The sequence below is a fragment of the Trachinotus anak genome, unplaced genomic scaffold (genome assembly GCF_046630095.1).
Source record: "Trachinotus anak isolate AG129_WGS33_773 ecotype Australia unplaced genomic scaffold, CSIRO_AGI_Tana_v1 ptg000013l, whole genome shotgun sequence".
Taxonomy (NCBI): Eukaryota; Metazoa; Chordata; class Actinopteri; order Carangiformes; family Carangidae; genus Trachinotus; species Trachinotus anak.
Window position 1 is genome coordinate 19445990 of NW_027273864.1, and position 13673 is coordinate 19459662.

General features: G+C 38.9%; 1 protein-coding gene across 2 annotated transcripts in view; it reads right to left on the bottom strand.

Annotated features, from left to right (window-relative positions):
• The window catches only part of syn2b (synapsin IIb), a 75044-nt gene that overhangs the window by 31511 nt on the left and 29860 nt on the right, over positions 1 to 13673 (bottom strand). For both annotated transcript variants that reach the window (XM_071493899.1, XM_071493901.1), the window contains exons 2-3: positions 3502 to 3559; positions 1344 to 1435 (exon numbers count right to left, since the gene is read on the bottom strand). In XM_071493899.1, coding sequence (XP_071350000.1) covers positions 1344 to 1435; positions 3502 to 3559 — 150 coding nt within the window. The remainder of the gene's footprint in view (positions 1 to 1343; positions 1436 to 3501; positions 3560 to 13673) is intronic.

A 13673-nucleotide genomic window follows, 5' to 3' on the forward strand; every position in this document is an offset into this window, starting at 1 on the left:
AGTTTCCCTTACTCCACAGTACGTCAGGCGGTCGTCACTGTTTGTGTGCGAGCATGTGAGGACCAGCCCGTCATAAAGTGTAATTGCAGGGCAGAGATGCTGATTATCAGACTGACGCTGCCGTCTTCATTTCCTGTAGGTTTTGTTTCCCAGTGAACCATGGGAGTTACTGTCTCACTTAATCACTGGCGGTCTTAGCTGGGACACTGCTGTCTGTGTGGTTTGCGGTGTGCGAGTGTGTCTGTGTGATTGTCTGGTTTACAGTACTTTCACATGTTTGTACGCAGAGCTACTGTGCCAGTTTGTGGGTAATGGTTGTGGTCATACGCCTCTGACCTTTTTCCACCAATCAGAAGTTTTAGTAAACAAGTCTATTTATTATTTCCAAGAGCATTCTGAGGTTGTTCTGTCTGATCTCATACAGTCTTTGGATCATCATTGACTGATGCATAAACATGGTAAAGTAGCACTAGGTTTGAAAATTGATGCAAGTCTATATGTTCTTTATGAGGCTCAAATGTCCTCAAAACATTCATAAAATTAACCTGCAAAGTGGGGGCACATTCGTGAGGACCCAGTTTCTGGGGTAGAGATTAATTTAGTGGAATATGCCAAATTAAAAGCACTGATTGATGTGAATCCATGTGTTACCTAATTTTAAGGAACAAATGTGCTCACAAAGTTTTATATTCAATTTAAAATTCTTTATTTGTCCCTTACAGGGAAATTTGAGGCACTAGAAATGCACATCAAAATCATTCACACATAAAAAAATTAAGAAATACAAAATATAGTAATGTAAGAAATAAGTTAAAATGCATGATATCCAATGCCATGAAGGCAAGTTGTGTCAAAAGGTGCGAGTACAGTTATTGATCTTTTATATTTAGGGTCAGGGGACTAGGTTCAGCTAGTAGATTGATTAATGAGATTAGTTTCATGGTTCTTGGCTGTATTTTGGGAAGATACAGAAAGTTAGTTTTGAGAGTAAAACAGCTGAGGTTTAATTATCATCAAGAGCAGGCTGCTCTTCTACCTTTTTATGAGGACCAAATGTTCTTGCACAAACAGTAAAATTAATATCCAAACAGGGCCATCTTGGAAAGAACCAAGGTTTTTTTCTGGGGTAGATTCAGTGTCAGTGGATGAGATCCAGCTGGAAGTTTAGGTGGGGGTGGGGTTTTTATTTTTTGATTGTATTTTGGGAGTAATCTCGCCACCAAATTCAGGATAGCTGCTAGGGTTTGAAGTAGGATTTGATTCCAAAATAAAGACTGTTTTCACACACAGTAAAACCAATGTGTGTACTGTATATGTGTGTGTTGTGTGTGTGTGGTGCTGACCTGACCACTTTGGTTCCACCCCTGACAACCTGCATGTCCACATTACAGGTTCCATTTGAATGTGAGACGAGGTTGACCTCTGAGAACTCGGCCTACGAGGGTGGAGAGGACACAGGACAGTTTTATCAGTTACAAACCTTGTTGTCTTGAGATAAACACTGATGAAATACTCAGGAATCCTATTAAATGGTAAATGTTGCATAATCACATATCTATTTAGTAAGCAGTTCCGACAATAAAAAAAAAAAACTCACACAGAAGATGCAGAAAACCAAATTGTCAGTGTTCAAGGTTATTGTGCAAGAATGTGTAATATGTCAACTCTATACCATAATTACAGTAACTTTCATACCAGACACATTATTCTTTTTTTCATTTGAATTTACTTGTACTGGGAGCAGAACAAACAAAATAAGTACTGAATTGCTTCCTCCTCTGAGAAAGTTCATTTGCAGAAGCAGTAAAAAGAGATGAAAAGAAAGGCTTTAGCACTGTGTACGCATTTGCAGCTAATATTTATTTGTATACTCTTAATATACTTTGTATTCACTGCGATATTCATTTGTTTTATATGGTATACATAAACAATATAGTTATTCAACATACTGCACATGTTGATCTTTGGTGTGGTAGCAAACATTGTGAGGATGTCTCTGTGACTCATAGCTGCCGGCTCCTGTTCTGGCGTCTATTTTTGTTTCTGTGGTGAGGCCTGAGGTTGTAATTTAACTGTCAACATCTATTAGGTGTGAAACTGTTTGGTGTGAAACCCACGAGAATAGTCATTTCAATTGCAGTAACCAAGTACTGCAAACTAGTTTGCAGGTTCAACCAATATGAAACCAAAATGTCGCACACTGCTAGTGTATAATTTAAATACATACAGCAACCACACTGTGATACTACCAAGGTTCTGGTTTGTTTTACATGTGAAGAACTGTTGGTTTTGAACGCGTGGTTACTTATTCAAGGTTAAACATATACAGCACAGAATCTTCAGAAAAAGACATGAGGCTCCAAACCACTGTGACACAGGTTTCTGACAAGTACGACGTTCTTTATAACTTCCAGTGTGAAACAAGAGTGATGCTAACTGCTTTCAAATGCTTTTAGCTAAATGCTAACATCAACATGTTAGTGCATGTTGGAATGCTAGCTTAGCAGATAATATTTACCAGGTTCATCTTTTTAGTTTGTGTGTTAGCATGCTAACATTTGCTAATTAGCACTAAACACAAAGTGCAGCTGAGGCTGACAGGAATGTTGTTAGTTCTGCAGGTATTTGGTGACAAACCAAACACTTGGGTAAATAATAATTTTGATCCGAGGGTGGCACTAGAGGAAAAAGTCAGAGGATCAACAAAGTTATTAAATTTGATCTTCTAGGGACCTAGAATATCTGTCGCAAATTTCATGACAGTTCATCCAATTGTGGTGAAGACAGTTCACTCAAAACCAAAAATGTTGACCACATGGTGATACTAGAAGAGGGTCAGGAGGCCACCAAAATCATTAGGAGTCATCATCTGGGAACCATGAATGTCTGTACTAACTTTATTGCCAATCCATCTAGTAGATGTCAAGCTATTTCACTGATAATGTGAAAAAGTTGATCTCACTGTGATGTTAAGTGGGAAGTTCAGAGGACCACCTAAGGCATTACAATTCATCCTCAGAGGACCATGGATGCATGTACAAAATTGTATGGCAATCCATCCCGTAGTTACTGAGATATACCAGTTTGGACCAAAGTGCTGGATCAACCAACCAACTGGAAAAAACATTGCCATACGCAGAGCCACAGTGCTAGCATGGCTACAAACACGTACCTGTAGGCATTCAAATAGATTAACCCTATTTTGGTGCTGGACAATGTTTTGCAATAAGCCACACAGACAACAACACTATAGCTTTTTAGTTCTTGTAAGTTACTTAAGACCTGTTGTGTAAAGCAAAAGACAACTGGAGCTTATCTGAATTTTTTTGTCTTTTTGTTTGTGCTTGGGCACCAGTGTCTCACCTCGTCAGTCAAAATGTATGCATTTCCATATCAAAAATGAATATGGACTCAGTCCACTGTCATCTCTGTTATGATCACTCCCCACTTTTTTTATAAATGATTCTGCAGCATTATAGATCTATAAAATCTATATTATACCTGCTCCACTTTGATGTCGTAGTCCCCAAGGACCTTCTTTCCCCGGAACACTTTGGCCCTGGAAGAAAAGAGATGAGAAGAGATTTAGGGTTGCCATTTGTACACTCAAAAGCTCTTAGTTGTCTGTGCTGCCCTCTACTGGACATCACACTCCCTGTGGAACAAATTACAGAAAGAAAATGGATGCCTGCTTGCGCACTTTTAATGGCCAAACTTTCTCAGCTGTGGGGGAATGTTTATTCTAATGGGCCTTTGAACAGCAAAAGATTAGTGTTGCCATATCAAAAATTCAATTAGTGTCGTGTCAATGGGCGGTAATATTAAATTCTGATTGAAGCTGCAATTCTGCTGCAAATATTAAGCACCGTCTTGCAGTTTGAATGATGAATGTACCCAATAACAGTTTGGTTTGATGGTAACTTCCTAATATCTTGGCTGCCACTCGCTCAAGAGTGATGTAGCAATAGATTACAAGCAAACACACACACATACACACACATACAATCACACACACAAACACATAAACACTCGGGCAGGCAGACAAAGACAGACTGATGGAGAGAATGTGACGAGCAGAAAGGCACACACACTGCCGGCCAAAATATAAACACACAAAAAGCTCATGCTTCATTTTACACACTGTAGATGAATCACAGATGCTTTATACTGCAGCCTTCATCATCCTATACACTGACGCTAAATAGAGCACTAACCATGAGTGTGAGTCCAGGCTGATAAAACCTATTATTATTAACTCTATTTTATAACTCTACACCATGTTAGCATTCAAAAAGTCCTACTCTTTTCCCTTTCTTTGTCTTTGTTTTTGTTCATGCACCAGCTATAGTATAGAATAATTTGTAAAATGTAATATCTCTCAGGACTCTCCTGGAAATAATTTGATGCATCTCAAAGGGTTTATCCTACAAACAATATGACATCTCTAATTATCAGCAAGTCCTTGAATCCTCCATTAAAATCATTTACCCCCTCCAAACAGCATTCCAGCTTATGTACCTCCATCTGAAATTCAGTCAGACTGTGTGTGTGTGTGTGTGTGTGTGTGTGTGCTCATTGTTCCTCTCTATACCGTGAACTAAAATCTATGTAAGATTCCTTCCATACAACCTCATAGGACCTTGCGTAGTGCAGCATAGAAGCATCTGGCTCATTAGTCTGGTTCATTAGGATCAGACCATCTGTGAGAGGAGCACTCTGTGGGTATGATGCTGTTACTTCCAACTATCAATAACCATGCCAGCAAAACTGGTGACCTTAGTATTGCAACAATAAGTCTTTTTCAGTCCCGCTAGAAGGTAAAATTCTGTCAGTGTGTGTGTTTTTTTTTTTTTTTTTTTAGCATGGTCAGCTGCTTTAACACATCACAAGGTTGCTATGATGACACCCTGACCTCTGCCCCTGAAACCCCTCACGCATCATAAAAAACAAACAGCACACACAACAAACATCCTCATTCTGACTCAAACTTGACTTTAGTTCAACATTTACATTACATCCTCTTAGAAGTTGAATGCAAAATAAAGCCTCTTTATTGCACTGCTGTTGAATGGGTCTAGGAAATGAGGCTCCACATTCAGCATGAGTTCAGTATCTGCACTGCACAATGCAAAACAATACACAGAGACGTGGGATGTCAGGCCAACACAGTAATGGACAATTATAGTGTTCTACTGAAAGGCTGCTTTCTCATTTAATTTCATCAAAAAGCATAATGTGGCAGCCACATAGCAAAACACACCATTGACAAATATGAACCCTAACAGAGCTGTGAATGTCTGAGACACGGCTTTCACAGGACAAAAGCACTTGTCACAAAAGGGAAAAGAACACAACCTTTATATTTAATTTTGAGGACTGACAAAAGCTCCTTTTAGCAGACATCTGCATAACGCTCCTTTGCTTTAAAGCTGCATTACTAAATGTTTTGGCCATGTGGGGTCAGTGGAGCAAGCTGCGAACTAAACATTGACAAATTGTCATCTTACTATGTTGTGAAGGTGTGAACAAACACTTGCCTTTTTACACATCCAGCAGACACACATCAACCTTAGCATTCATTTATAAATGTGTTCTACTACAGATATTAGTCCTGTTAGGCTAAGATCATGTCAAGTTGTTATTCAGGGCGGTGTTGGCGTGTGATCTGATCAGCATGAGACCGACTCAGTGCATTTAATATACTTTTTGTATTTTCACCAAGGCAAAAAGCTTAAACTTAAGCAATCAAAATGACTTAGGGAAGTGTTGATACACTCCCAGATGCTGTTTTGTTATAGTATGTCATATACATTACACTTGAAAGAATACACTGCTGGGATGTGCTGCAGCAGAGGTCAATATTTAAAAAAAAATGTTTTCTGCGTAATAAAAAGTATAAACCAAACACAGGTGTTAAGCATATAAACAGAAGATAAACAAAATGAAAATAAACTGAGATACTGTGCAAGCGTAAACTCAATTATGGTTTAACTGGATTTCAAAATGGAGCAAATTAAATTTTGTTGCTAATCCCACCGCCTCCACCCCTAGACCATGTCATGAATACTTGATAGCCTATAATGTTTGTTTTGGTTTTTTTTCCTAATCCTAATTTATAACTACAGAAAACCTGTTTATTTGCTCAGGCAACATGTGGGTGATATTAGGATTTAGATCTTAATCTAGCTATTATCCAAATGTAACTGGGAATATAGTAACTCAGAGTGCAGGGTGGAAAACTAGTCTGAGAGGCAGAGTATGCTCTTTAATTCATGAGGGTCATGCAGAGACATCTGGAGGAAACATCTGATGAATGGAGGTGGTTGGAGGTTTGAGGATGAGAATTACAAAATAAATAATACTGGAATGATAACTGTAATGGAAAACCTGAAAATAATTAGAAAAGAATAATCAATGGTTTTATGGTAAAGTGATGCTAAATTGATTTGTTCTTCAATAGGCTGGTGTGGAGCTACTGAATCAGAATTTGAGCTGTACGCACCACTCTCTCAGTAACCTTATATGTTTTGCCTATTATGACATCCCATGGATGAATATAATGCACAAGTCATGTGACGATACCTCTGAGGCAGGTTTGTGGAGCTAACAGGATGCCAGTGAAACAACATGACTACATTCAACAGCTGACCTCTGTTGACTACATTTTTTTCAGGGTCATTTGATGCGATTCCACTTTCGCTATTGATCTGTGGAGTCTAAGAGTCTGAGACAGCAACACAGTCCTGCAGAAATGGAGCCGTTCAAATTGGTGCATCGTAAAAACAGAGAGAGTGAGACAAAGTAGAAATGATGAGAAAGAGATGGGGGGACAAAAATACAGAGAAGAAGAATGAGTGTCAACAATACAATAGGTACACAAAAAATATGCAAAATAATGAGCAATAACTGCAGTGGACTTGGGTATTAGCAATCAAATTATGCATAGTTATTAGCTTTGTATTTTAATTAAAAAGTAATTTCTGATTTCAAGTTTCTACAGTGAAGCCTTACTAACCTAAATACATCCACATAATTATGTTTGCGAAATGGTTTATATTTATTTGGTTTGACTCCCTCTGTTCCCAGAAACTCTGCGAGAAGAGAACTCATAAACTTCACATGGATGCTTGGTTGCCTAAGTTAATCAAATGGTCAGAATGAGTCCAAGAACCCAGGAAACATCCTCCTCAAGCTATGTTTCTCATGGCTCAAAGTCCTGTATCATATCATGAGTTGCAGCAGACAAGAACAGGCACCATAATCAGGGTGTAATGACTGTGTCTGCTGCCCATTAAAGCATGATACACTTCACATTATGACAGGTAATGTTCCTCGTCACTCTCTCCCACACTTCCTTGCTATTTCTCTCTCCTTTTCTTTCTCATAGCATCGCTATAGTTTCACCACTTTCCCTTTCAAGGCATCATTTTTCCCACCCATCTGTCTCTCTCTCCCCTCTCTGGTTGTCATGATCGATTCAATGCAAACACACATTAACGAAATGTATGCATACAAATGAGCCTTGCGTGATAAGCGACTGCATCTTAATAGGTTTTAATAGGCAAGAGTGAGTGCACAAGGCAGATAGTGTTGCTATGGTGTTTTGAAATGTAGAAAAAACATCAGTCTTTGGGAACAGCATATTGACATAATTGTCAGAATCAATGGCAAGGATTGAAGAAGTCAAGGAATAAAGTAAAGCAGCATTTGCAAACAAACTAAACCCTATACAGAAATGACCATCCCCCTTTTCTGGCGCAGCACACAATGGCTCTGGCAACGCAATACCTTCTCATTGTGGAGACTGTGTAAAACAAGAATCTGACTATCGGGGTGAAAGGGCACAAAAAGTGTTTGAGGAGTTCTGTCATCTCTAGTGTGGTGGGAGACAGTGTAATTATTTGGCTAGATGGCTGACATGCTGTTTCTGTGGGTGCAGACAGACAATGTAGATGTCAGGGCATGAAAGTGAGAGTACAGTAGAAGGAATAACACAGGGGCTGGTGAACTGTGCTGGATGTAGACCCAGAAATCAATTTCAGTTTCTATGGAAACTTTCTAACTGTGTGCAAACCGTTACTGTAAATTGTTCCAGTAGTAAAGCCTTTATACTGAATGTCATAGGGTGGGAGGCTGCACTGCTGTCTGTGGACTGAAACATTTAAACATGGGTGCACTTCAGACCACACCCCAGTCAGTGAAACAGGTGTTTTACTATTGATAACAGATGGAAAGCATCTTCTCTGAAATCACTGGTTGGGATGTGGCTAGTGGAACAACATACTTTAGCTTTTCAACCAATACAGAGTGGGATTTCCATATGCTATCATAAATTCCTCTAAAAGGTAACAGTCAGAGAGAGGAGGAAGAGCGAGGGAGTAATGCTTAAGAAGGGTGGCTGGTTTATAATATTGTACATGGTGAGAAACAACATGACACCCCAGGCTCAGAGGTTTTTCATTCATGTTGGACTGAAGGAGAAATGGATTAAATCATGAGAAACACAAACAATAAAAAGCAAATAAAAAGATAATGTTTAGTGTGGATGCAGGCTGGTGTAAAGGTAACAGTCATGAACAAAACCAGGAACCTACAGACAGACATATGCAAGAAAAATTGCGTTTGTTCTCTTTACCAATTTTCCTGTAATTGAGTTATCCTCACAATCACAATCTTTACTTGGTTATACTGGTGCAGTCTCCACTGCCCAGGTTGAATTTTGTCATAATCTCATAATGCATTTCCAAGCTTTTTCTGACATTGTGTAAAGGCAGGCCAGCCCTGTGATGACACAGTAGTTTGGAGGACCACAGTAAGTCACTCAGACAGGCTCAGAATTCAGCACCACATTTGTCCTTCGATGTCTGTTAACGTTTGATTGTTCCTCTGTGCACATTATGTGTGGAAGAAAAAAATTAGCCAGAGGAACCACAGTTCTGATTGGCTGTGCTGACTGAACATGCACGGCATTCAAAGCTTCAAATCAGAGTGGTATTGGCTCATGTATTCTTGCCTGAGGTGAAGATGTCGCTTGAATTATTCAGCTGCTGCACAGGAGGCCATAACACCTCCTCCTGCCATTATCTCTATCTCTCAGCCCTGCAGGAATGCAGGTATCCTTGAGACTGCACCTCCTTTGCCCAAACAGCAAATCTGCTATCTTTTGGGTTGCCAGGTTTGAAAAACAAATGCTTTGGCAGGTTTGACTGTTTCATCCAGTGATACAATGGATAATTTAACTTACTAATAACTTTTTACAGAATTGATGGTTTATCACAAAGACCCAAAGATGGACTTTGTATCACATTTAGACCTAATAGCTTATTAGAGAGTGACAGACCCATTGGTGTTATAGTCTGTAGTTATAACACTTCTTCCTCTTGCATTATTACTTGGATGTTTTATGGGGTTGGCTTGTTTACTACCAAAAGCAACAGAATTTGGAGTTTGAGTAAATAAAAGAAATTCACAAAGTCTTATTAAAATCCAATGTCCTGTCACTGGTCATTTTAAATGTATGTATGCAGCTCTGTTGTGCTCAGTGCACCTGATGTTACCTGCTGTCACTAAAGCCTGCAACATGACTGGCTCATGGACTGTTTTATCAGTTGTCTTGGGCACCTATTTGTAATTATTGTGGTGGATTTAGTGGTATGTAACTATACTTTTTGCTGTTGAGTAATTAGTAAAATAATATAATCTTTTTTCATATGTAATCTGTAATAACTAAACTTATAGTGATTTTTTATTTTTTATTTTATGTATTTTTTAAATAATGAATTGACCCAGCTGATGTAAATATCAATATGTTGGTTATCAGATTTTCATTCAGATGCACTGCAGCCCCTTTCCAGAAACTAACTGGTAAATGTAACCACTGCAGGGTCGCTATAAAGACAAAGGGATTTTTTTTTTTGTTCAACCTGGAAGCTGTAAAGTCATTCTGATTCAGGGTTTATTACTGATCTATGAAGCATTAGCAAAATAATTTGTCAACCACACATAAAACCATTAGTGACAACTTATAACCTCTTCATAGTGAACGTCTTATTATTATCTTCATTAGCAAATTTATGAATAAGTTCTAATGTTAAAATATGCTATACACTTGAACATTACAAGACAGAAATACATGAGACGCTAATTTCCTGTTTGTAAAAGATGAAGGTTAGAGATGTGCGCGTGTGTTTGTGGTGGTAGAGGGATCAGTGTCTGTGGTTATCTGCTGTGGGTTTATTACATTACTGTGATAAATAATGACCCGCAAGGCAGGCTGGGCTCTCATGCAGACACAAGTGCACACTAAGAAGTGTGTGTGTGCGTGTGTTGGTGTGGGTGTGTGTTGGAGCACCCACTGACAGCACATCTGCTTTATTGAAAAAGGCTCATCTAGGCAACATCTTGAAACTAACAGCAGAGTGGATTGTTTTCTTGAGGTTTCACTGAATCCCGCCAGCAGATACTAGATACTATAGAGAGTTGCTACTCAACTTTGTGTGTGTGTGTGTGCTGTGTGAATCAGTTTTGTGTTTGTACGACAGCGTAGTTATTGTGCTTCGTGTCCTTGGAAAGCAGGCAGGAGTGACAGTAATCTTTTTTATCTTGTCCCTGTAATTTGGCAGCTTTGTTTTAACTCAGCGTTGCAGCTTACATCGCCTTTCTCTTGTTCCTCCTCTTGTTCCTCGCCCAGCCTCCAACAACACGCAGTTTGCCTCTCCCTGTCTCCTGTTTCTCTCACATTTACCTTCTTATTATTTTACACATTTCTCAGAGCAGACGGACATTTCCATTGGACAAGAAAGTCATTAACTTGTTTTGTTAGGAAAAATCCTTCTGCAGGTAAAATATTGTGAACTTTCGATATGGATTTAATGGATTTTAAAAGTACCGGGTTATTACTTTCTAACAAGAGTCTTGCATTCACCATGTTCACCTTCCACTTTTGAATGACAGCTGACAGCAGCAGCAAGTCCCCAGAATTGAATCTGTCTGTGGTTTTCAAACCAGGAAAACATGACAGCCTGGGCAGAAACAATCTCTAATTTCACCTACACTAAAGACATTTCAGGAATTAAAAAAAAAAAAGCCCTGCATATTCTGAACGTGTGATAGATCTGTAATTACAGTGGCTCGATTAAAAGAGAGGCAAGCTGGGGAGGCATCACTGATCAACACTGTCAGCCCATTATGGCTTTGAGTCACTAATATTAAAAGCAATGTGTGAATAAACATGAGAATATAGAAACTGCCAACTGTCACTGAGCAATCCACTCAGAGGGAGAATGGTAATAAGGAAAACACTGACGTTTTTCTGAGACAAAATCAAAAACGTACACTTACTCATCTCAGAAGATTTATTGGTATTGGATTTTTAATGATTAAGTCTGTTAACATGTGAACAACAGCATCTGCTTTGGTTCCATAGTATTAATATTCTGCCATCCTCGTGCCTGTCAAAGTGTGACCTGAACGGCCAATTAGCCTGTATTGTTCCCATTCAGGCAGAATGCAATGGTATTTGGTTTTCAGTTCACTAATTAAGGGGAGTGACAAAGCCAAACAATTACTGGCAAATGTGGGGCATGACTGTTCATTTCAAAATGAGGTTCTGCAGGCAGAAGAAAACCAGCCTCCTCATTACTGCAAATTGTTGGCTGTGTCAGAAAAGCCTCCTATGACTGCGGTAACATGGTCTGATTAGGACTGTTGTATTTACGTCTTCCAAAAGAAACCTCAAAAGAATAAAAAAAAAAAAAAACAACATAGGCCAGGACCTGTCCTCACGTTTAATTAATTAAGTCAATAATACCAGACTTCGAATTTGTCAGTGAATCTTTAAAATACACACAGCAGATTAGGGCTGCAACTAACAATTATTCTCCTCTTGATTAATCTGCCAATTCTATTCCTGATTAATTGCTTAATATTTTTGCCTATAAAATAATGAAAAATGTCCACTATAATTTCAAGTAGCCTAATGTGGATTTAATTAAAATCCCTTGTTTTATTTAAACACCAGTCCAAAACCCAAAGTCAGCTTATTATCATATATGTGAAAGAAAAGCAGCACATTTAAGAAGCTAGAACCAAAGAATGTGTAACAGTTTTGTCTGAATACAGCCAAGGCTGATGAAGATGACTTGAATGCAGGTATTTGGTATTTGGATAATAAAATATTGACCTGATAAACTGAGGGGGAGATGTATGTCTGTACAAAATCCAGCTGTACACAGAATGCTTATTTGGTAATGCACATACAGCAGACAATACACAGGTGCAATTCTGTCTGATAGCACCAAATATCAACAGTGTGTCAACTTTTTGAGGTCTTGAGAGAGTCGTACCATCTCAATCAATCTATACCAATGATTTAAGAATTACTTCACCTGGTGCTGATATCTCTGTCCTATAGATTCCATCAGATACATATTATTGTTTCATTTCTGCTCTAATAAGCTACTTCACTTGTCTCTATTATGAAAACTTGGCTATAACTTGTTTCACTGCTGAGGTTACTCCAAGTTTTCATCTGTTGATGTGTGATCAGTGTTAATCATGGTCTTATTTTGACATGCAAAAATAAGAGTAAAGTGTTCATGTACAGCAGGATGCACTCAGGAGAATTCTTGACTACAACTGATTAAAACCTTATAGGCTAAACTAAAATTCAACTCACTCTGCAAAAGTAAGACACATGAACTGTCAGGGGAGCCACATGGGAGAGGTTTGCATTCGAGGCTCTCTGCCAGGAAGCCTTTGCACGTGTTTATTGTTGTGAAAGGATCTAATTTAAACCCAAACCATGACTTTTCCTAAATCTAATTAAGTAGTTTTGTTGCCTAAACCTAACCGAACTGTGAGTGAGAACTGAAGCTCAGGAAGCCTCTCTGCCAGTAAGGCTTTCTGGCAGAAATCCCTGAGGGCAAACTTCTCTCACCAAGCCAAGATAATTGCCCTCCAGTCACTGTTGGCTTTTAAGATTAAGAGAGTTGTGTTCCTCAGCTATAAAGATTGGGCTTTCCACTACTGCTCAATGTTTTATTTATTGATTGAGCGGCTGAGATGGATACAGGGTAGAGCAGACAGGGGTTTAAATCTAAGGATTCTCCACAACTCATTTGTCTAGGAGAAGCAGAGCATCAATCTAATCAGGTCGTCTTGGGATGGAGCAACAGAGTCTGTGAAAAATCAAATTTTAAGACGTACGTTACACGTACCAGACATTATCGTATTTCTTTCTTTCAAATTTTACTGGGTGGACAATTTGATCCCATTGTAGCAGGGTGATGCATAACTTACACAAGTCAAAAAACTTGAGTGCACAATCTCCAAGAGTAAAATTGTTTCCTCTCATCTTTGTAATAAGTTGAGCAGTCTCGAAATGACAGCCAAGCACTGATTCATCTCTTTGTAAGGTGAAACTAAGGTGAGTGCTTTAATGGTGGGTTGAGAGAGTGTCTGTCTGCAGCAAGATGCAAAGCAGATAAATCATTGCAGACAACCCTGCTGTCGCTTGGCACAAATGAGACTTTATGTGCACTTTGTCTAGATATCTATCTGGCTGTTGTTTCCTTCTTTGTCCTGCTATTAGTCTGGACACACCTGAGAGCACAGACTATTTTAAATGCACACACAAACACTGTCTAGTCACAGTCAAGAGGACTATTTTATGG